Below are 25,323 nucleotides of genomic sequence, written 5' to 3' on the forward strand. Positions count from 1 at the left end.
CAGTATATTAAAACGCAGAGACATTACTTTGCCAACAAAGGTCTGTTTAGTCAAAGCTATGGTTTTTCCAGTAGTCATGTATGGTTGTGAGAGTTGGACTATAAAGAAACCTGAGTGATGAAGAATTGATGCTTTTGAACTGTGGTGCTGGAGAAGACTCTTGAGAGTCCCTTAGAGAGCAAGGAGATCCAACCAGTCCATCCTAAAGGAAATCAGTCCTGAATATTCATTGGAAGGACTGATGCTGAAGCTGAAACTGTAATATTTTGGCCATGTGATGCAAAAAGCGAATTCATTTGAAAAGACCCTGATGTTGGGAAAGATTGAAGGTGGGAGGAGAAGGGGACGACAGGGGATGAGATGGTTGGATGGCATCACTGAGTCAGTGGCATGAGTTTGGGTAAACTCCGGGAGTTGGTGATAGACAGGGAGGCCTGGCATGCTGCAGTTCATGGGGTTGCAAAGAGTTTGACACTACTGAGAGACTGAAGTGAAGTGTTCTTTGGAGAAACATCTGTTTATGTCTTTTGCCCATTTTTTGATTGGGTTATTTGTTTTGCTGATATTGAGCTGTATGAACTGCTAATAGATTTTGGAGATTAACCCTTTGTCAGTTGCTTCATTTACAGCCAGGACATGAAAACAACCTAGATGTCTATCTCCACATGAATGGATAAAGAAGTTGGTGTATATTTATACAATGGAATATTACTCAGCCATAAAAGGAACATATTTGAGTCAGTTGTAGTGAGGTAGATAACCCTAGAGCCTCTTATACATAGTGAATTAAGTCAGAAAGAGAAAAACAATTATTATATATTAATGCATACATATATGGAACCTATAAAAATAGTACTGATGAATCTAGTAGAGAACAGACTTTTGGACACAGCCGGACAAGGTGAAGGCAGGATGCATTGAGAAAGTAGCATTAACATATATACACTATCATGTGTAAAATAGATAACGGGAAGTTGCTAAAGAGCACAGGAAGCCCAGCCTGGCACTCTGTGATGACCTAGGGGGTGGGATGTGAGAAGGGGAGGGAGGATCAGGAAGGAAGGCACACACACACACACACACGATTCATTTGCATTGTTGTATGGCAGAAACCAACACAAAACTGTCAAGCAGTTTTCCAGCAGTTAAAAAATATGTACAGTTTTTAAAAAAGAGGTAATGGTGAACATGAGAGGGGTCAGGACATATCTCTTCCTCATTGGTTAACCAGCCAACTTAAAGCATTCTGACTGATTGATGGGATCTTGGAGCCACTAAAGAACAGAACCCAAGGCTACAAAGACATCTGCTACCTCTAAATTTTAATTTAACTGGCACACTGAGTCCCCTGGCTTACCTTGCTAAAGGGCGTCTGGCTCTATTAACAGCTTCAAGATCAGCATAGCGGAGATCTAGCTGGCAGCCAACTAGAACAACAGGTGTGCGAGGGCAAAAGTGCTTGATCTCTTGATACCACATGGTTTTCACATGATTTAGGGAATTGGGATTAGCGATCGAAAAACAGAGGACCACAACATCGGACCTACAAGGAAATCACAAAAGAAGCTGTATTGCTTTTTCACTTTTATTTTCTCTTTTATCATTAGGATTCCTCCCCTCCCCCATCCATCGAATGGCATATCATTTCATAATTTAAAAAAAATACCAGATATTAAAATACATCTTGGAGTCATGCAAACAGCCCATTTAGCCCCCACATTGCAGCCCCCACACAGCCTGAGTTCACGTCCATGTTGCACTGTAGGAGGCCTAGGCATTGAAAAGTTCTGGATGAAGTTATTTCACAGGATAGATGGTTACCCAAACTGGACTCAGTCCTGGAACCACCACATGCTGAACTATTTCTGTTCATCACAAGAAATAGTTTCAAGATAAAAGAAAATAATAAAAACTACCATTTACCAGTGTAAACAGAAAGGTGATGATGACTCAATGAGATAAAGCAAACAGTTTAAACATTGCAGAAAATGTAACAGGTATTTGCTGTACAGGGTCGGCAAATACACAGGATTTCTGCCCTTCTTCACCCTTAAGCACAAATGCAGAGAGCACAACCACTTAATCTGTTTCTGGAAAGAAAAAGTCCTGAATTTGCAGGAATTTCCACTTTTTGTTAGGTATAAGGTAAGACGGTAGTACTTAACAAAACACTAGCCAGAGTTAGATGGATGGCTAACAAGATGAGAAAATGTTGGAAGCAGCTTTATCAAATGTTATGTATGACATATAGCAGGTATACGGAAAAAGGAAAATTGTTTTATAGTCAGTTGTGACATAAGAATCTTCCATGTTTTATATAATAACTTACCATTCTAGAAGCCAAAGAACTGTTTTACAAAACAGTTGTTCAATTATGGTGTTTGATAGATAACTGCTAGAAGGCATCTTTAACAAGAATTATATACCATCTTTCTAGGTTAAAATATGCAGAATGATGACATTGAAAACATGGAGGCAGAAAAATATAAAGAATAGAAAAAGTTATACCCAAGGATTCAAGACTGTTTTGCAGTTATATTCAGAAATAAACTTACAACTTTATTAGATGTTAATTTATTGCCTTTATTATTTATGTAATGAGAAGAATGAAGTTGATGAATCAAAACACCTTCTTTTTAAATCATTAATGAGCTTTTCTCCCTACATATCAATGAAGACAAATATATATATCCAGGCAACCATAAAATTTCTAAAAATAATCATTTGCAATGCAGCAAACTGCAGGGTGCTTACATTAAATGTAATTCACAAGTTGAGTCTTTAAATTTATATCCAAGAAAAACTGCACCAGACCCCAAGAAATAGAAAAATCCTGACATTAAAATATTTACAAATTGTAAAGGAGGACCTAGGACTCAAAGCTGATGAAGTGTATTAATCTGCATGTTTAAAATGTCCTTGAAATAAAGATCTTATCAAAGATTCCTGGGCACTGGAAAATATAATGTGTGTAAAAATATGCATAACTATATAAATGAAAGGGAAGCATGTCTTGTCTTTGGGATTCTGATTTAGTTAGTATAATATTCTGTGCACAGTCTTACTTCTAATCAGCATAAATAATGGTATCCAGTAAAGTCAAGAATGCTTTGAATTTTACATTTTTTAGGAGCAGAATCTTCTATTATTCATAATACTATTTCTATAGGATATCTGATACAGCTCTGCTATAAGCTTCATCCCAATCATAAAATGAAGCCAAGAATTCCAGCACAGTGAGAGTAATATGGCAATATCTGAGGTTCAAAATCATAGAGAAAGAACTGAAGAACTATACCCAGCACGTAAATGTGGAATAGTACATACACATATGTAATAAAATTGTTCTAATTCGTGCCTTCTATTTCCATATTAAGGCACACCGCTATAAAGGAAATCATTCTCAGAGCTTAATTTATATGACAGACATGTAGCAGAATGTCAATTCTGTTATCTAATTTTATGATACAGCATGTGAGGTTTTGAAATCAGAGCTAGCTCGGTTGCCAAGGTTACCGTGCTAACACTCATGCCATTGAACATATACTAGTTGCTATCCAGATGACCTGTAAACAAGCACAGACAGGACCCTGGGGGTTGGAAAAAATGGAATCTCCCGATGATAACAGCACAATGCCATTGCACAATACAGGTCCGGAGGGCCCAATTTCTAACCATGTCACATCAATATCTCAGTGCATGAAATGCTGTTGGAAAGCTGGAAAAATAATTCAACGCTCTGTAAATATTTTGCTTCAAAAGGATGATGGTTAAAGAGAAGAGGTTGTACTGAGAGCAACACTACCTCTGAAGCGAAAATAACTTATTGAGTCAAAATTCTATTTGCATCCTTGAAATGAAGTTATCCTTCTTCTAAAAAATTTTTTAAATGAACGTTTAGATGCTATGAGAATCTGTCCCCATGATTTTACATTGGAAGCAGACAAAAAATTAAATCATATTTGATCTACCAACCTGCTTAAATGTCTTTAACACTTCTTGATTTAAATACCAATTCAAGTTAAGAAATATGACATACAGATTATACAGAATCTTAGTGTTAAGACCTGCTGTATAAATGCAGTGTCCTAAAACTGATTTTAAGCAAAAGCCTGAGGATCAGTGGATGTAGGGACAGGGCTGTAGAAAGATGCTGTACTGACACATTCCTCCTCCCCCAGCATTCTTTTCTAATTCCTAAATTTCAACACATCAGTATCCTCTATGATATAAACACCTATACAACCAAGTAACTATTTTGAGAATGCCATTTATTCCCTCTGGATTTTGAGCCATTTTTCTATCTAGTTGAAGAAGGCACAAAACCTGCAGCTAAGAATATCTCCAGCTTTAGGCAGAATTCCAAGGAGCTAAAGATATTAAATAACTTTTAATCAAAACATTCATTCCTGGGTAGAGACTATTCAATGTCTGACATGAGTTTGTGTTTAAAAATGCCATTCCTGTGAGAGATAAAAAGGCAAGTTCTAGCATTTCTGCTTCCATGGCTCTGTTACATTTTTTTTTTTAACTTTGAAGAGTTGTGCTTAAAATAATTGAGTTGAATTTTAAAAAATAATTGGGAGGGGGAGGTGTGATGAGGACATTCGTACTTATTAGGCAGCAGAGTTGGCCTAGAAATGACCTCAGGCTTTCAATTTCAGCTGTAAAAAGAATCTGATAGGATTTAAATGGAGTCTTACAGCTATTTGGAATAGAAAGGATGAGAACTGGAGAATGCTGAGGCAAAAAGAACATAGGAGACAAAACTCAAGCTCCAGAACTTGAATACTGAGAAGAGTAGGAAGAGGTTTGGATTTTTTTTTTTTTCCTGACTGAGCTACGTGGTCTTATTCTTTCAAAGAAAGTCGAGATTACAAAGGATCTAAGTGTTTGGTCTTGGTTGCTTGCCTATGAATGTTTATTTATTTATTTTTTTGAGAAAACTGTGATTTATTGTTTTTAAGGGGAATATATCAGTATAAAAGTTTCACTAGGGTACTGACACATCAAATAATGCCTGTGAAACAATCCGAAGTAAATTCATCAATATGTGTTGAAACAACTGCAGACCTACAGCTTAGTGGAGCTGTGGGAGGTAGGGAGGAGACAGAGAGAGGCCTGGTCATCCCCCGAACGCTTGAGCTGATGAAGCTGTCAACTGTAGGAGTTCTTCTTCTATAAGAATAAGTAATAAAAAACAAAAACAAAACAAAGCAAACACATTATATTTTTGCTACATTTCAGGGAGAACACTGGCCAAAGATAGCATGCGAAAGATTGGCAAACATATTTGGATAACATAAGCAATGTATGCAAAGTTGGGGCCAATCTTTGTTGGAGGATTAAAGAAAAAAAATCTGAAAAAATGCAACTTACCCACATATCTTGGCCCAAGACAGACTTTTAAAGAATGCACTATATTATTATATTCTTTATTGTATATTTCTTTTGGCCTAGAGTGAAATTTTTTACATGAAGTTTTTAAAAAATAGATTGCTATTAAATACAAGGTGGATTTTTCCTTTTAGGGTAATAATATGTGTGTGTGTGTGTGTGTATACATATTTTTTTCTCTTTCAAGCTGGACTTTAAACACTAAATGCCACCCATTCTCATGGCCAGTCTTTATCATCTAGATTCAAATACAGCAAACTTAGTGGAAAAAGATCAGGGAAGCAAACAAATATTTTCTATTAGGAATGAACTGTCCATGTTCTCTACTGTCACAAAAGTGCTTTCTATCTTCTTAGTTTGTCTTCCTTGCTTTGCCACCACTGTCCAGCTAAAGAGCTGCGGGCCTTGGGTTTTCTTATCTGCTTAAGTGAAAAAAAAAAATTGCTAAATTATCCAGGCCAGCATGGGCAATGTAAAGGACAGTAGACTCCATCTAGTCCTCCAGATAGCTGTGAGCAGGACATCCACAGGCTCCCATCCAACTGGCCTCTTCCCAGTGTGCCAGTTCTGGCTGGGTCTCTTGCTAAGACCCTTACACTTGGTGACCAAGAATAAGCTAACAGTTCTGTTTACCTGAATCTTCTTGTAAGCATCTCCTTCTTAACATATACTTTTATACGTTTTCTATGGTAGGATTCCATATCTTTATGTCACTATTGCCTATTATTATTTCTAAGTAGAGACTCCCATATCCTTTATCGGTAGAGATCATGATCACATTTCAGTGGGTTTGTTTGTTAACATACACAAGTCTTCTTCTGGCAGAGACTCAAGTAGATGCCCCTGACCTCCTTCTCCCTCCCCAATAACCGAGGTAGGCTCTTTACAGAAACGTTTTTAAAACCATTCATGTCAACAATACACCTTTCATGCATGTAGTCTGACAGCGCTGTGCAAACAGACAGATCAAAACATCACAAAACGGCTGGGAGCATGGCAGAAAAAAGGAATGTGTAACACGTGGCTGTGGAAAGTTTTAGTAGGGGAGCAGCCCGGTGTGTATGAGATGTGGAGGGAGTCGTCAGTGATGGTGAACATAACCACCTGGAGATGAATGGCTGTGTAAACTCATACTCATGGAAAATGGAAAGGCCTGTAGGGGAGCGCCTGGCAGGGGATCTGGGGAGAGCAGGGCAGAAACATGCAGCGCCCTGGATATGAGCAGAGAAATCAAGTCAATACTTTACCAAGAGCAGTGAGGCTTCTTAAGTACAGATGTTATGTGGGGAAAACTGAAAACACCCTGAAATATATTCAGATTTGGGAGTGATTAGCATGCACAACTATTTCTCCCAAGCCCATAATTGTATGTTTAGCAGGAAGCAAATATTTTAAATCAGCTTTCCCCCACCCTCCAAAAACGGGACTAAAGCAATGCACCCTCTTAAGTGTAGGAAGGCCATACCAACATCCCACCAATGCCACCAAATCCTAAGACAGATAACACCCGATCTTAAAAATGGTTGGTTCTGCCATTATAGTGCAAAAATTATAGAAGCCAATGACTTGATCATATAAAAGCCTGTGTTATCATTCAATGTAACCAACTATTTTTTTAAACTTGATATCCCATTTTTCAATCTATGCTTCCTTTAGTGTATAAATATTTTCTATGACTTATGATGGGGTTATGTCCTGATAAATCCATTGTAAATTGAAAATATCATAAATCAAAAATGTATTTAATATACCTAACCTACCAAACATCATAGCTTCATTGCTGCTGCTGCTAAGTCATGTCAGACTCTGTGCGATCCCATAGACAGCAGCCCACCAGGCTCCCCAGTCCCCGGGATTCTCTAGGCAAGAACACTGGAGTGGGTTGCCATTTCCTTCTCCAATGCATGAAAGTGAAGAGTGAAAGTGAAGTCGCTCAGTCGTGTCCGACTCTTCGCGACCCCATGGACTGCAGCCTACCAGGCTTCTCCGTCCATGGGATTTTCCAGGCAAGAGTACTGGAGTGGGGTGCCATCGCCTTCTCCATAGCTTTGTTGAGCCTACCCTAGATGTGCTCAGAACATTTACATTAGCGTACAGTTGGGGAACATCAATGAACAAAAAGGCCGAATACTGTATACTGAATACTGTGCTGAATGTGAAGAATGCTTGTCTGGGTACAGAATGGTTGTAAATGTATCAATTGTTTACCCTGTTGACTGTGTGGCTGACTGGGAGCAGGGCTAGTACTTGGAAATAGCCAACCTGGGGAAAAGATCAGAATTCAAAGTATGTTTTCTACTGAATGTGTATTACTTTTGCACCATCATAAAACAGAAAAATTATAAGTTAGACCATTGTAAGTTAGAGACCGTCTGCATTCTTACACCTCACACAATGATCAGAACAAGCTGAATGCATACGAAGCAGTGTGAAGCACAAGTAAGTGATTAAAAGAAACAGCGTAAGCAAGCTCATTTACCTCCTGGTCAATGAAAGCAGGAGACAGATACAGAAAAGGCTTCCTTAAAGGAGAAGGTGCAATTGCAGGAATAAATCTCTTGCCTACTTCTCCTCATTCTCATTTCTCTCTGGCTTGCTCTGAAGCTGCATGACTGAGGAGCTGCCTTCCTTCACGAAAGTGGACGTTTCCTCCTAAGAGCAAGGCTAGCTGCACACCTAATGGCACCTACGTGTCAGCCAGACTGCCAGATGGGAGGGCTCTGGGATTAAACCTCTTGACACTTCTGAAACCAAACTGTGTAAACTAGCAAGATCGTCCCACCACTTTCACCCAGGCCTCGCCCCAGGCCTCTGTAAAATGATAAAGGCACAGGACCTGCCAAGTCACTTGTCCAGTATCAATAAGCAATCATTCAATCATTTCTCCCAGAAATATTAACTGATATCCTACTACGTGGCAGGTGCCCTTCCAGACACTGGGGACACAGCGATTAGTTAAAGACACAAATCACTGTCCTCAGCATGCTTATCTGTGTCACGCTTATATTCTACCAGAGAACAGAGACAATGAGCAAGAAACACAGGCAGAATGTTTAGTATGCTGGATAGTGACAGTGTTTGCATGAAAGTGGGCAGGGTACTGGGGACAGAAATACTGGAAAGCAGAAGTTGCTGTTGAAATGAGGTGGCGATGGAGGGCCTTCCTGAAAAGGTGATGTCTCAGCAAAGACCTGAAGGAAGTGAAGGGGCTGACATGTTGATATCTTGAGGGAAGAACACTGGAAGAGAAAGCATCTAAGGCAAAGGTCCTGAGGCAGGACATTCCTGTGGTGTTTCCCTCAAGGTGAGGGGGGAAAACAGCAGCAACTGAGCAGAGAGGCAATGCTGTCTGAGATACGGAGGGCCTCATGGGTGTATGGCTGTCAAAGGTCCTGAGGCAGGACATTCCTGTGGTGTTTCCCTCAAGGTGAGGGGGGAAAACAGCAGCAACTGAGCAGAGAGGCAATGCTGTCTGAGATACGGAGGGCCTCATGGGTGTATGGCTGTTACTCTGAGTGAACTGGTAGGTGATCAGGGGTTTTGAGTTGAATGAAAAAATGTATGTTTTAACAGGATCACCCTACTGCTGTAATAGGTCCTAAACAGTGGTGAAGGGTGGGTTGTCAGAAGGCACAAGACAGTAGGAGAGGACAGTTAAAAAAAATAATCATCCAGAGAGAGAGGATGGTGACTTTGTCCTGGGAGCAGTACAGGTGGTAAGAGGTGGCCGCGTTCGTTAAATGTGTGGAAGGTAGAGTCACTGGGGTCTGCTGATGGAGCAGGTATGGGACATGAGCAAAAGGAGTTGAGGATGATGCTGGAATTTTTGCTCTGAGCAATTCTTTCTTCCCTGTTCCTGGTACTGACATCTTTAGCTCAGCATTTTAACCCTGTATTGTAACTCTTTCTGCTGCTGGCTTTCCCCACTGCTCTCAGTTTCATCTTTAGGGATTCTGTTTTGTCTCTTTCACGGTACACAACACAGTGTTTGTAACAAAAGAGGCCCTCAGTGACTGCTTATCAAGTAGAAAAGCCTTGCAGATTCTGAAGGAGGTAGATGCAAGTATGTCTGCAGACTCAAAATCTAAAAGAAATTTAGGCCTAAAATAATCCAGTTAGAGGGTATGTTTAACTTTTAATAAAAAAATGATATGTGAGCTATTATATTTCTTCAGACAATTATTGCTGAAAGATAACTGTATAATCTAGAGGAGGAAATGGCATCCCATGCTATGCCAGTATTCTTGCCAGGAAAATCCCATGGACAAAGGAGTCTGGTGGGCTACGGTCTGTAGGGTCACAAAGAGTCAGACACGATCGAGCGTGCATGCAGCTGTATATCGTCATCTCTGGTCCATAGCAGAGCTTATCCACTAAATATATATTTTTAAATTATTTGAATTTATCTTAAAAATCTATTTGTCCCACCTAATTGGGTACTTTCATAATTCCAGAATAAAAATGGATTAATGATCTCTTCTAGGAATTAAGATTATATCCAGAAGCAAAAAGGAAATATAAAGAAATGGGCAGGTTATTTTCAGGATTAATTCTGGCTTACTTTCACAGAATTAAGGGTTAAGATAACATCCTCCATTTCATAGGCCATCTTGTTTTTTTAAAAGACACACCAACTCCCCCAATCTCCAAAAGCACTGAAATAAAAAGATAACCAAGGTGATGAATTTAAAAGAGATTTTTGCTAATTTTTTTTATTTTTTGGTAATTCAGTACTTTATCCTTCTAACTGTATTTTCTAGACTGGGGGTAACTGTTCTGGGGAAAGATCAAAGTAGTGGAATAATTTTAGAAATCTGATAAATGGTCAATATTAAAAGTTGCTGATAATGACTGCTATTAAGATTCACCACGAAAAATATCTGTGAAAGTGGTTTGTAAACCATAAGGTCCCAATTATTGTCAGACAAATATGGTTTATGGTTTCAAAAGTCACCAAATATATACCCTGTATATTGAATGGCAGGACACTCTTAACCTGTAATAAGAATGGCAGGACATTCTCAACAAGAGATCTTTCCCTTTGGCTTACCAGCTCATTGATATGGAACTGCTGAAAGATGGTAATAGAATTATCCTCTGAAGATACTGCAGAATTACTCAGCAGTCTCTTTCTTCTTACCACCTATTTTATGTGGGAAAACTCTACAGGCTGAAATACATTTTTTTCATTGGAAGATTCTGGTATTAGAAATATCACAAACTTTTGTTTTCTCTTTGTCCATGATGAGCAGGCAACACACTTAGCTGTATTTGACCCAACATGTCGAGCTTACAGTTATTAAGTAGTAACAGAGAAAAGGTAAAAAGAAGGCAGAACACATGACGTTAATGTGTTGAACAGTGCATATGCTCCTCATCTCTTTACCCAGCTCAGCAGCCTCATTATTCCTAAGTCTGTGGGATCTTTTGGGTCCACAAATGTTTTCCTGGGCTCAACCACAAAGGACCATTTTTCCCAGCCATGTGACCAGTGTTTGGGCAGCAGCCAGCATCCTTCCAGGTCCTGGAACACAAGTGACCCCAGTCATCAGTCAAGCCCTGTTCCTATCTCATCTGGCACTGCTGTTTCCCAAGGACATTTTCATCCTGGGCACAGTACTGGGTTGGGCACAGGAATCCCAGCTCCTCTGATATTTTGTCTTCTGGTTACAATACAAGATGTACCAGCTCAGAGCAGGAAGGACAGTGGGGGACAGTTGGTTGGGGTGATACAGACGTATCTTCTGTGTGCCGGGTGATCTGGTATCACTGCAATCCTGTGCTTGAGTGCTTCAGTACAGAATCCATACGTTTCTACTACATTAAAAATTTTAAGTTACTTGTATACATTTAGTTTAACATATTTTTCTGTTTTGGATTAGCACAAAGCAGTAATAATCTACCTTCAATTGTTTTACTTAATGCCCTCCTCTATGGGTAAATGGATTAAAAAGGTAAGTATACAATTATATTTTAAAATAATTCTTATAAAGAGCTTAGAAATGATACCCAGAGGAGAAACAAACTATAGTTGGAAAAACATTAGTGTTAATACATGCAATTCTCTGTTTAAGAATACTCATTCAGAAAAGGCATCCCCCCCGCCCCGCCCAATTTAAAAATTCACAGATCTGGCAAAAAGGGGGAGTTCTGAAGGTGCAGCTGACTATACCCCCTCCTTTTTCACTTGGCCTTACACCATTCTCTGGTTCCAGAAAGAACTGACTATGATAGACAAAATTGTTACTATTTGATGGAGAAATGGAAAACTTTCAGGGAAAGTGGTATACTTTATTTGGTTATTACAGGGTACCTGGACAAATGTACCTTCTCAGAAAAGAGCTACAGAATCAAAGTCAAAGACACAGGCCTCTTGGTTGGATTATGATCCACACAGTTGATGGTTCTATCTCTGGGAAAAGGGGTCCAGCCTGGTTTGGGGACATTAGCTTGGAGGTGCCAGAACTATCTCATTTCCTATATTCAGCTATTAAGAATCTGGTCTTATATTTTTCCCCACTAAAGTTCACACAAATCATTTATATTTTCAATGAGAACTAAGTTTAAGTTCTATAAATAATCAAAACATATATTGTCAGCCATGAAAATTTCCTCACATACCATAGACTACTTCGATTCCCATAAAAATATTTTATCTAAAAAAAATTACTGAGCTACAGTTGAAATACACTAAACTCTGGATGGGGCTTCCCAGGTGGTTGGTGAAAGTGAAAGTGAAGTCGCTCAGTCGTGTCTGACTCTGCGACCCCATGGACTGTGGCCTATCAGGCTTTCTCCGTGCATGGGATTTTCCAGGCAAGAGTGCTGGAGTGGATTGCCATTTCCTTCTCCAGGGGATCTTCCCCACCCAGGAATTGAACCCGGGTCTCCCGCATTGCTCGAGGAGGCAATGGCAACCCACTCCAGTACTCTTGCCTGGAGAGTCCCAGGGATGGGGGAGCCTGGTGGGCTGCCCTCTCTGGGGTCGCACAGAGTTGGACACGACTCAAGCGACTTAGCAGCAGCTCCTGCACTGCAGGCAGACGCTTTACCGTCTGAGCCACCAGGGAGTGCTCATGGTAAATAATCCACCTGCCAGTGTAGCAGTCATAAGAGATGTGTTTGATCCCTGGGTTGGGAAGACCTCCTGGAGGAGGAAATGGCAACCAACTCCAGGATTCCTGCTTGGAGAATCCCATGGACAGTGGAGACTGGTGGGCTACAGTCCATAGGGTCACAAATATTCAGACACAAATGAAGTGACTTAGCACACAGAAGCTTTGTATACTTAAAGTGCTCTATGTGATTAGTTTTGACATAGGTATACACTCATGAGTCTGTCATCTCAATCAAGAAAATAAACATTTCTGTCACCCCCAAAGTGTCCTTTGGTAATCCATTTTTCCCTGACCCCTCTTTCCCAGGCAACCAGTGATTGATTTTTTTGTCACTATAGATTACACGCCATTTTCTGGAATTTTACAGCAATGGAATCACACACAATGTGTGCTCTTTTCCCCCTGGTTTCCTTCACTCAAAATTTCTCTCTCTAATCTTCGTAAGAGTCTTCCCATTTGGCTGAGGTAAAGAGCATTATGATATTTCTGTGGCAGTGTTTACCAAAGCGTAGCTTCCTTCTAATCACTCAGGTATTGGCTAAAGCCTGCTGACTCACCTCTCCCCAGATCTCTGACATCAGATAGCCAGCGGCTTCGGCACACTCAAGCATGAGCGCTAGCTGTGCTGAGTGCTCAGTGGTCCATTCGTGCCCGATTTTCTGCAACTCCGTGGACTGTAGCCTGCCAGGCTCCTCTGTCCAGGGAATTTTCCAGGCAAGAATGCTGGAGAGGGCAGCCACTTCCTCACCCGGGGGGGTCTTCCCAGCCCCGGAATAAAACCAGCTTCACTTATGTCTCCTGTACTGGCAGGTGGATTCTTTACTACTGCGCCACCTGGGAAGCCTACAGGAACTAGCAGTTTTAGTCTAAACTCTTAGGGAATAACTATTCCCCTCCCTTGGTCCAACTAGCTGCTCTTCTAATGTCTTTCTACCATTTTTTATAACCCAGGCAAGTCTTAGTCTAGTCCTTTATTTCACAGCAGAACTAAGTATCTTTGGGAAACAAGCTGCAGTAATTTTCCAAGATCCCTCTAGACCACACATTTAGAAGTGTGGTTTGGATGACTTTTCTATAAAGTATACACACCGGTAACTTTCCTCCCTTTGCTGCTTTGTTATCCATTTATAAAGTCCATCTTCAGGGTCAGGACTTGTAAAGAGTGAAGCACTAGCCTCAGGTGAAAAATTTGAAGAGGTACCCCAGACCTCAGTAATCCAGATGACCCATATTTTTCCAAAAATAAAAATTAAGGTTAAAAAAAAATCCGTGATGAACAAAATACAAAAATTTTAAATAAAGTCAGGACCAGTAACATTTGCCATGCTGAGCCTTAGACAGAAAGAGAAGATCAGTTAACAGTGATCTGACCTTTATTATTATTTACATTTTACACCCAAGGTGAGTGCCTTACATGCCTCACCCTTGCCCTGGCCCTGGTCTGCCTCGACTGGATATGTTTCTCTGTCCAACAGGCTGTTTGCCATAGTGAAATCATCATTAGAATGTTAGTTCTGGCCCAGCAATTAGAATATGCCACGGACAATGAGAGCTACTTCAAAAATACTTTATCGAGGCACATGAGTTGTTTCTTACTTTTTCCCTTGCCTTTAACCACAAGTACAGACAATCCCAGACAAAGACATAAACACTGGTCACCCACAGTCCTGAATTTTTTTAAAGGGCATCAACCAAGCATTCAAGATGGGATGCATTAATGCTGTATCTCATAACCTGGCCTTCAGTGTGAAACTAGAGCCATCTTATCTCAACAGACAAACAGAAACCATCACTCTGATTGATGTTATTATTTAAAACACGTACTGTACTTCTCACTGGGCCTAAAAAACACTTGAGAAAAATCAGTGTGTAAGAATAATCTGTATAATAAATGAGTTCCAAATGGACTGAAAATATGCCTGGAAACTCTTTGGTGTAAGGGCAAATACAGTGATTCTGCATGCCTGTGTTCAGCTGTGGGGAGAAAGCATGCCAAACAAAGTACTCAAGGGTCCTACTCACTCTGGGAGAGTGTGCTTGGATGTAGGCTTTTTCCTGGAAATGAAAGGACTCCTGTTTAGCCACTCATTGATGTAATAAAGAGAATTAAGTTATTAGCTACATATTAAAGAACTTAAGAGGAACAACAGAATATTAGTTACAGCTGGGGAGAGATGGTGAACACTAGTCTTCCATGTCCACAGAGAATAATGCAATAATTAGACTGGACTGAGAATAAATGTAAAGTTGGTCATCAATCAGCAGCAGCAGCCACTACAGCCTGGGGGAAAGGGAGGAAACAGCGTTTGGAGCCAGAAAGAACTACCAGGAAAAGTTGAGTACCACTCTTTCCTACCCCTCTGACCTTGGCCCCTTTCTGTGCCTGCTAGCTCAGCTGTGAAATGAGCCTACTTTACAGGGTCACCGCAAGAATGACATGGCAACAAGATACGCAGAGCACAGACCTGGCTTGTGGGGAGCTCTTATTAAATTGTACCTGCTGTTATCACCACCTCCAGCCCCATAAGCTTTGTGTGTTTAAAGGCTATCTGACCCCAAGACAGAGCAATGGTGAAGGTTTTCAAGGAAAGAGAACAATAATATTGGTAATTATTTATGTGTGTGTGACTATAGAGGGGGCCTAGGCATCCTGTTGAAGGTAGAGCCCACCCTACTTGCCTGCATTTCAGTACCAGGCACCTAAGTGTGAGTACTTCCTTATAATATTTCTAAGGGAAAACTTTGTGATATCCCTTTAAAAAGAGCCTTTTTTCTTTTCTTGCCAAAAAAGAGCAGCTGATTACAGTCATGGTTATGATGTACAGTTTTGATCTTGACATTTTAAAAGATCCAGGAAAGAGCTTCCAAAGTTCATCCACCAAAGTTCATCCAAAAGTGGGTAGAAAGTAGGCAGTAGGAAGAAGAAAGGCTACTAGAGAGGTGGAGTCATTCGCTCCAGAGAAGGAGGGTTTGAAAGATTTCAAACATGTTAGATAAGGGTCAGGATACTGATGCTACTCTGCTGCCTTTCATGTCCATCCAATAGGAGGACTCCTATCACTACGTTTTTCTCGGATGGATGATCTCCCTTCCTGGAGAAAAGGGATCGGCCAGATGATCTTTTGAGATCTCCTCTCATTCTAGCCATTGTAAAAATACAAAGAGCAAAAGAATACCCAGTCCATCAGCGTGTGTGTGTGTTGGAGAGGGGGGTGATTTCAGTTTCATTCTGTTTAAAATGAGGTCGATGTAGCTTATCACAATGGAAAGAGTGGGAGCCAGGACTCAGGCAGAGCTGAATTTGAATCTGGTTTTGAAACTCACAATTGGGCAGGTTATGAGAAAGGAATTCAACTCCCTCCTCAACTGTGACCTGGAGATAATCTCTGCCTCCCAGAGTTCCTGGAAGGATTAACTAAACTAGTGCTGGCAAAGCACCTAATATTTTGACTGACACACTGTAGGGCTTTGATGAATTAGAGCTATTAATGTAATTGGCTAAAAAAATTAGTTGACTAGTTACCTTTAAGTCATAATAAGAGCTATGACATTCTGGTTGTAGTTACACCATACTAGGAAAATTGCAAATTCAAGTCAGCAGACTGACACCACCCAGGCCCACTCTGCAAACTAGAACTTGTTTAGGCCAAAGAAGGCTTGAAGTGGTAACTCGTTGACCAGCTTGGTGCTAAGAAGCAAAGGAAACTAAAGGCGAGGCCTAAGGCATCTTGGTATGAATCTGCTTTCTCTCACTGTCACCCTAAGAATCAAATAAGTTATTTTTAAAAGGTTCCAAATACATTTCCAAGTCTAAGGAATATATCACATCCCACCGACTTGTAATTCACACTAAGTATAGTAGAAACACCAGTCAAAAAACAGGTCTGCAAACCAAATGGAATGTCAGAAACTGTAATTATGATTTTTCTCCTGCGCAAATGATAGGGAGCTAAAAATGGAAGCTACACAGAAATTAAAACAGCCCTTGCACAGCAACGAAATACAGTGGTCAGAGCCCTGTGCTGAGCAAAAGGGGCTTCTACTGTCAGACCTGGCCATAAGACGCAATTTTTTGGTGCTATATCAATGTGGTACAACATATTTAGTGTTTATGCAGAGATTCTGTAATCTGGGACAGAACAGCTCTGCTTTCTGTTCTTGACCAGTGGCAGGGTCTGTGGGAGGAAGTCTAGAGGCTGTGGAGAATAGGAAAAGAGAGAGGAGATATAAGGCACAAACATGCACATAAAGTGAGGCCCATGAAGAGCTGGCCAGAAGCATGGGAGGGTTTCCTGAGTCCCTCTGTGTTGCTCAAAGAATCAGACTTGGCTTGGAAAGCACGTCCTGTTTCCAGCAAAGGGGGCAGTGGATGGGTTACAGTTGATGGAACTAAACACTACAGATAAAGGAGCAGAACAATGCACTGTGTACTGACAGGGTCACATGGGAGACCAGCTTATTTTTGTTGGGAGTGACCAAGCACAGGCGTGACATGTAAAGTGACCCCAGATATATCAGGAAGCTGGATGAGGCCCAGTGTAGATGCTTGTCGATATCAGATCTATGAAGGTCACTGTGCCATTGAGTCAACCCTAAGCAGGAACCTCACATGGTAATGAAGTAGCCCTTATATTACCAAAAGACCAGTTTTACATGGTGGAGTGAAGTTAAAATTCATCACCTCAAATTCATAAATTTCAAGTGGCAATAAACCACTGAGCTGTCGAGATTGCCTACAGAAGCTAAACCCAGTATCTCAGTAAGTTCATTTTCATTCACCATACCTTTTTAGAAGCTGGGATACAAACAGTCCTTTGAAATCTATGTATTTATTCGTACTTTGCTTCCAGTCATCATTTAACTATGCTTCCTTAAAACCACAGGTATTATAAAATCTGACAGCATAGTACTTATAAAGCAGGTTCATTGATTATTATTTTTGTGTGTGTATAATAATGAGATAACAGAAAAAAACCCAAATGGCAACTAAGATAAGAATCAGGAACATCACATGAAGCAAAGAGAAACAAACTAGGAAACTCAAGAAGAAATGTATTATCTATGCTGGATATTAAGTTCAAAATTTCTGTTCAAGGGGACATTAAAATCAAACTTTTACTTCTATATACTTCTTTCTCCCCTTGAATAAACTGGCCTAAACTGCAGATTATTTCAGTGGGTGAATGAGTGAAAGGAGTAGGGCAAACCCTTTTAGCAGTTTATTCAGTATTCCAGACCACTTGGGTAAGTGCCAGTATGAGTTCAGAGGCTTATGAAAGCTACAGGCTTGAAGAAAGAGAGGTCCTTTCAGAAATGCTTATCTCAATACAAGGAGTAAACTCAGTGTTTGGGGATATCTAACTAATGCAATCCTGTAAGGTAGCATGATGTTTTATGTTAAAAAAGATCTAAATTCTAAACTTAAAAAGACATGCCTTTACTTAAGAGTAAGAGGTAAGGAAATCTCTTCCTCATCTGGATTTTGACAGTTATAACAGATGCACTGAGAGGGACTTTAAGACAGCTGGAGTCCTGGAGATGCCGACGGACTTATGGTGACAAGGGGAAGTTGCTAAATATTTTACGGTTCTTTGACCTTGTCCCCACTCATATTACTGTCCTTCTAGATTTATCTTTCCTTTAGTGGATTTTTTCCTCCTCTTTATTTTTTTTTAATGAAAAATAGGCATTAATGCTTCAGTTGATTTTGGAAATGTACCTTTGTGAATGATTTCAGAGATATTTTTGTTTCTTTTAAAAAATAACCTTCAAATAAAGATAACAGACTTTTCAGACAGCAAAGCCCAAAGCAAGTAACATCAGACTCTGTAGAATGGTCATCAAAAGACCAAAGAGACCTTCTGAAGAGGGGTGGCCAACTGCTAAATAAACTTAAAACATTTTAAGAGCAGGCAAATAAAGTATTATTCAGGGAAACAATCAAAGCAGCCCAAGGTTGGCACATACAACAGAATCCTCATCAAGCAGACATTCAATTTAACTAGCACTGGTTGTTTTAAATAAAGTATTTCCTGGGAGGAACCAAATGGCTATGAAGACTGCTTTTCTTGACATCAGGAAACAATGTCTTTTTTTTTTTTCTTTTTTAAGACACAGTGCAGAAACCAACACATTTCAAGGCCATATGATGTGGTTTTTGTTGACTCATGAAGCAGAGATGGGGTGGGGAGAGGAAATTGTATTCAAGTTGGACTGAGCTGCACTGGTCTTGGTTTACCTGCCATATGCAAAACGCCTGTCTTTGTGATGATCTCCAAAAGTGTCCCAAAGCCTGAGAGAAACGCTCACTTCATCAACGACATCCCGGGAACGTTCCAAGACCTGCAGGAGAGAGAGGGCACCAATTCGCTGTCAATCAGAAGTTCCCCAGGGGAAGAATGCCTAGGTCATCAGCCCTCAAAGCCCCCGAGATTCACTTGCATTTAGTTTTCTCCTTCCAGCTAACAGGACTTAGCTAAGTCCTACGTTTCTTCCTGGAACCATGTGCCCTAAAAACCCTCACTCAGGATACCAGAGCCATACACCGAATCAGCTTTCTCCTTTTGTTTTCTCTTGCTGCATGAAAAAGGGGAGTTCTGTCTTGAACCCTTAAGTTAAGTTCTTCCTCTGCTTTTTAAAAATCTGGGTATATTCTATAGCCTACAACAAGCCATAATGGAAAAGAATATAAAAAATGTCAACATATATATATATAACTGAATCTCTTTGCTCTATAGCAGGAAGTAACACAACACTGTAAATCAACCAGACTTCAATTTTAAAAAATCAAATAAATAAACATATGTCCCAAATAAATCAAAATCAGACTGGCGATAGCACTGACATGTCCTTAGGACTCTAAAGAAACCCCATCTCTCACCTCCTGGCAGACTCGGTACTGGTCAATGGCCCACACGGTGGGGACGTGGGTAGCCAGCAGCTGGTACTGTGTCAGCGTTGTATTACACGCTCTGGCGCAGATCAAGCGTGTCTTCCCCACGGCATTGTCTCCCACAACCACGCACTTGATGGTTTCCACGTTGGGTCTTTCGTAGTCCATGTCAGCGTCCATTTATAAAACTCTGGAAGAAGACAGGGGATACCACATTTGAGACATCAGGGTTCTCCAGAGCAATCAAAGATGGGAAGGAGTCAGGCAGTTTTCCCTTGGCCCAGGCGCTCTTATGGAGGTGCCTGAGCCTAAGCCAGAAGTTTGGAAGTTCCTATGAAGCCGAACTGAAACTCAACTTTTCTTTTTATATCTCACACAAGTACAAAAACACCAGATTGTTATTTTGACCCCAAACGGTTTATCCCGGTTAACGTGTTATTTTCTCCTTGGTTTTCTCTAAACACAATCTGACTACTGGAGCTTCATCCAGGCGAGTCAGGGCTGCTGGCATATAATCTAAATTCACTAGCTACTCATGTTGACCCCCTAAAGAACTGGGCACCTGCAGGTTTAACCTTATACATTCTGGCATAACCAGCCTTTGCAATAATGTCCATTACAATCTTCCAAAGATCCAAGATCTCTTTTTGACAGTAAATAACAAAATTCTATAAAGCAATTATCCTTCAATAAAAAATAAATTAATTAAAAAAAATCCTATAAGTTCTAAACTATCCTGGTGACTCAGAGGAGGATCCAAAGTGCAAGCAGAAAAGACTATCTGACTTTAAAGAAGAGTGAACTGTGTGAATTTTGATATCTTGTTGAAATTGTATTTATATTCATTCAGGAATTTTTATTAATCAAATTCATTAAAAATATCCTCTTAAGAGAAGCACTATAAAGCAGAATTTAAAAAAAAAATTCTTTCTTCCTGAGAAGAATCTGGAGCATACGGTAGAGAATGATTTTATTAAGATGAGGAGCTACCTCGGAGACAGCTTCCCAGGTGGTGCTAGTGGTAAAGAACCCTCTTTCCCAATGCAGGAGATGCAAAAGACATGGATCCGATCCTTGGGATAGGAGGAGAGTGTGGCAACCTGCTCCAGTATTCTAGCCTGGAGATTCCCATGGACAGAGGAGTCTGGTGGGCTCCAGTCCATACTGTCTCAAAGAGTCAGACACAAATGAAGTGACTTAGCATGCACACTATTTTGTATTATTTCTGAAACCATCAAAAAAGGTTTAAAGAGGGTTGCTGGGTGAGGAGTGAAGAGGCAGAGGGAAAGCTGCTGGTAGCCCTGCTTCCCTCAAACAGGAGCCCCCACAAACTGCAGCGTGGACTGCTTCCCTGCATCAGCTGGTCGGCCGGCCAACCATGCGAGATGTTAATGTACTGGGATTGCTCTTTTGAGTAAGTCTGTTGTTAAACTGAGAAAACTAGTTAGATGGTAATTTTTAAAAATGAGTTCATAATGGTCTTAACAGCCATGGTTCTAAAAATGCTCAATCAGAGCAAGATCTTCTATGACCCACCTCGCAGAGTAACGGAAATAAAAACAAAAGTAAACAAGTGGGACCTGATTAAACGTAAAAGCTTTTGCACAGCAAAGGAAACTATAAGCAAGGTGAAAAGACAACCCTCAGAATGGGAGAAAATAATAGCAAGTGAAACAACTGACAAAGGATTAATTTCCAAAATATACAAGCAGCTCCTACCATTCTGCCAGAAGAACAAACGACCTAATCAAAAAGACCTAACCAGACATTTCTCTAAAGAAGACATACAGATGGCTAACAAACACATGAAAAGATGTTCAACATCACTCATTATTAGAGAAATGCAAATCAAAATACAATGAGATATCACCTCACACCGGTCAGAATGGCCATCATCAAAAACTCTACAAACAATAGAGGGTGTGGAAAAAAGGGAACACTCTTGAAATGTTGGTGCGGATATAAACTGATACAGCCCCTATGGAAGATGGTATGGAGATTCCTTAAAAAACTAGGAATAAAACCACCATATGACCCAGCAATCCCACTCCTAGGCATATACCCTGAGGAAACCAAAATTGAAAGAGACATATGTATCCCATTGTTCACTGCAGCACTATTTACCAGAGCTAGAAGATGGAAGCAACCTAGCTGCCCATCAACAGATGAATGGATAAAGACGTTGTGGTACACACACAGTGGAATATTACTCAGCCATAAAAAGGAATGCATTTGAATCAGTTCTAATGAGGTGAATGAACCTAGAACCTGTTATACAGAGTGAAGTGAGTTAGAAAGAGAAAGATAAATATCATATTCTAATGCATATATATGGAATCTAGAAAAATGGTACTGAACAGTTTATTTACGGGCAACAATGGACAAACAAACAGAAAATAGAATTATGGACATGCGGAGAGGGGAGGAGAGGGTGAGATGTATGGAAAGAATAACATGGAAACTTATATTACCATATGTAAAATAGGAATTTACTGTATCGCTCAGGAAACTCAAACAGGCGCTCTGTATCAATCTAGAGGGGTGGCATAGGGCAGGAGATGGGAGGGAGGTTCAAAAGGGAGGGGATATATGTACACCTATGGCTGATTCATGTTGAGGGTTTGATAGAAAACAACAAAATTCTGTAAAGCAATTATCCTTCAATAAAAAATAAATTTAAAAAAATGTTCAGAGGGGGGCCTGATAAATAACTGGGACTCAGTACATGTTTAATTCATTTGATGTAAGAAAAATGATAATTTAGATGATATGAGATAAAAGGTATAGAAGGAGAGGACAAAGGATAATTTGGATAATATTAGATAAAAGGTATAGAAGGAACAATGTTAAGGAGAACAGTGCTTTTGCACAGTTAGGACCATCTGAACATGGATAACAGCATCACAGGAGGTGTTAAACCCGAGGATGGAGAACTATTTGGCAGGAATAGAATGGAATGATTCAAGGAAAAGATGTGTGGTGAGGTTAAGGTCTGAGCCTACACTGTGAAGAGACTTAAAATAGATACCTGTCCCCCAGCAGGAAAATGCTGATTTTTTGAAGCTCTTGGGTGGGAAATGAAAGTCTTTAAACATCTCCAATTCTGATGATTATCCAGGTGTGATGACTGCAAAAATCAATCTTTTTAAAATTCAGCCTTAAAATTCTGTGATTTTATCAGTATAACATGGCAAAAGCCTGACTTGCCATGTTTCCAGTGATTCTTAAATACTGGCCCTAGAACATCTGGCAATGTCTGGCGGCATTTTTAGTTATCCCAATGGGGTGGAGGGAGGTGCTATTGGCTTCAGGTAGGCAGAGGCCAGAGATGCTGCTACACATACTACAACGCACAGGACGGCCCCTGCAACAAAGAATTATTCAGCCCCAAATACTACAGTGGGGGAGCTGGGAAATCCTGCTTCGGGTGCATGGGAGTTTGAGTCCTTGTCTCCCCTCTTTCTGGCCATTTTATGTGATTTTAGGCAAGTTATCTGCACCATCTGTGCCTCAGCTTCCTCATCTGTTAAGCGGGAATTACAGAACCTTGATTTCCTAATGTCATGAGCATTAGGTGAACTGAGGTTCTCAGCCGCTGGTGTAATATCTGACACACTGATGCTTCCCAAATTACAATCATGATGCTGAAATGAACACTTACAGATGACAACAAAACTGAGTCAGGTGGAAGGCCAGAATTAGATGCAAAAATCACGAACTTAAGACCTATAAAAAGGATACACTTTAGTAGAGCAATTAAAGATAATTTATTGAAAACTTAAGAACCTAAATACAAAATGGAGCACAGCTGACCTGATAAAAAGAAGGCAGTAAAAGTTCTGAGTGGGGAAGGGGAGAAGAGGAGGTCACAGGTAGCTAAAGGATAATTGAGTTGGAAAGCTAGGTTAGAGATCTTTTTATGCAGCATTTCTAGATTCTAGAATAAAAATGGTAGCACTTCATAACAGTCTTTGATAAGCTTCTGGTGGTATTACCATGGGATAGCCTGTGTCAGAAAAAAACAGGTTTCATTTGGAGACTCACAACTCTGAAACCTAAGGTCTATTATTTTGAATTTTGTCCTACATGACAATCAAACTTTACTTTTTTGAGTGAATTTTACTTTTTTAGACAGATAAAATGGGCTCAGATGGTAAAGAATCTGCCTGCAATGCAGGAGACCTGGGTTTGATCCCTGAGTAAAGAAAATTCTCTGGAGAAGGGAGTGGCAACAGTATCCTTGCCTGGAAAATTCCATGCACAAGAGGAGCCTGGTGGGCAATAGTCCATGGGGAGTCTCAAAGAGTCGGACATGATTGAGTGACCAACACTTTCACTTTCTTTAGGTAGATAAAAGTCAAATAAAGCCAATCCATTAAATTTGGAAGAATGTTTAGATTTAGTAAAAATTTGGACACGACACAAAAAGTCTAAAACTGGTTTTCTTGTTGGCTTGTAAACTTCCTTTGATAGCAACCCCAAAGAGGAGTCCCCCAAATAACTTGAATCATGGCAGCTCTGGTGGAATAGCTGCACAGCTTTTACAGAAGATGACTTTGAGGGGGGCAGAAGCCCTCCTAGCTTTATATTAAGGCCATGGTTACAAAAATATCATTACTTATTTATAGACACATCTCATGCACGGTCCTAAAAAGAATTTCTGGGTCAAAGGTGATAATAACATCCGTTGGTCCTCTAATCTCTAACAGTCTGCACAAAATCAAAGTGACTGCCAAAGGTGCTGAACTCTGCGCCAAGGGGACAACATGTAAGGAAAGTGAAAGGCAGGCGGCATTAAATGCTCTCAGCCCAGATCACGCACTCTACATGGGGCATTTCCAGGAAGAGCGTGCTGGATTTCCAAAATCTGAGGTTTCAAATCTTTCCTCTTGGGTAGGAATTTATTTAGCAGCAATCTAAAAAGTACTTTAAGAGTATGAAATCACAGTCAAAGATGTAAACTCATGCTATTCTTGTAAACCAATTATTCATCTGTTACACATAAACAAATATTATAATTATAAAAATATGCGATTGTATCATTCTTTGCTTGTTATGGGCTCAAATTTATCCATATCCAGCACTCTTATGGTTGAATGAGCTCTAAGGACCATGTGGATAATGACTATCTGGTTTCTGATTTTTATTTACCTGGGAAGAGAGTAATAAATATTCATTTAACATTGTTAATAAATCTCACCACCATAAATTCAGCTGGTCTCTTTTGTCTTTAGATCTATATCTGAGGAGACTAGGAAGGTATCAAAAGGAAAAGAACAGCTGGGAAGAATTGAGACTGACACCACGGCAGCTCTGTAAAAAAGGGAAAGTTAAAGTTGCTCAGTAGTGTCCAATTCTTCGTGACCCCACGGACTGTAGGCAGATTCTTTACCATCTGAGCCACCAGGGAAGCCCAAGAATACTGGAGCGGGTAGCCTATCCCTTCTCCGGCGGATCTTCCCAACCCAGGAATGAAATCAGTTTCAAGTAGGTTTTGAGTGAGATTAAACCTACTCGAAACTGATTTCATACTTTCACCGACTCTTCAGGCCATGAAGGCTGATAGTTAAAACGCTATCTGAAAAATCTACTTATACACTTTTTGAAGTAAAAAGTTTATTTCAAGAGGGAGGGGACATATGTATACCTATGGCTGATTCATGTTAATGTTTGACAGAAAACAACAAAATTATGTGAAGCAATTACCCTTCAATTAAAAAAGTTTATTTTAAAACAAGTAAGTGACAAAATAAATGCAAGAAGAGAAATAACATGTTATCACAGAAATACAAAAAAAAAAGAGACTACTACAAACAATTGTATGCCAACAAATTGGAGAACCTAGAAGAAATGGACAAGTTTATAGAAACATACAGCCCACCAAAACTGAATCAAGAAGATACAGAAAATCTGAAC

The 25,323-nt window shown here is 40.1% G+C and overlaps 1 protein-coding gene across 10 annotated transcripts in view; it reads right to left on the minus strand.

Annotated features, from left to right (window-relative positions):
- RHOBTB1 (Rho related BTB domain containing 1) overlaps positions 1 to 25,323 on the minus strand; it is a 140,417-nt gene that overhangs the window by 21,538 nt on the left and 93,556 nt on the right. For all 10 annotated transcript variants that reach the window (XM_069571729.1, XM_069571723.1, XM_069571722.1 and 7 more), the window contains 3 exons: positions 19,396 to 19,597; positions 18,754 to 18,857; positions 1,358 to 1,543 (listed from right to left, as the gene is read on the minus strand). In XM_069571729.1, coding sequence (XP_069427830.1) covers positions 1,358 to 1,543; positions 18,754 to 18,857; positions 19,396 to 19,587 — 482 coding nt within the window. In that variant the 5' untranslated portion in view covers positions 19,588 to 19,597. The remainder of the gene's footprint in view (positions 1 to 1,357; positions 1,544 to 18,753; positions 18,858 to 19,395; positions 19,598 to 25,323) is intronic.

Source organism: Ovis canadensis, chromosome 25 (genome assembly GCF_042477335.2).
Source record: "Ovis canadensis isolate MfBH-ARS-UI-01 breed Bighorn chromosome 25, ARS-UI_OviCan_v2, whole genome shotgun sequence".
NCBI lineage: Eukaryota > Metazoa > Chordata > Mammalia > Artiodactyla > Bovidae > Ovis > Ovis canadensis.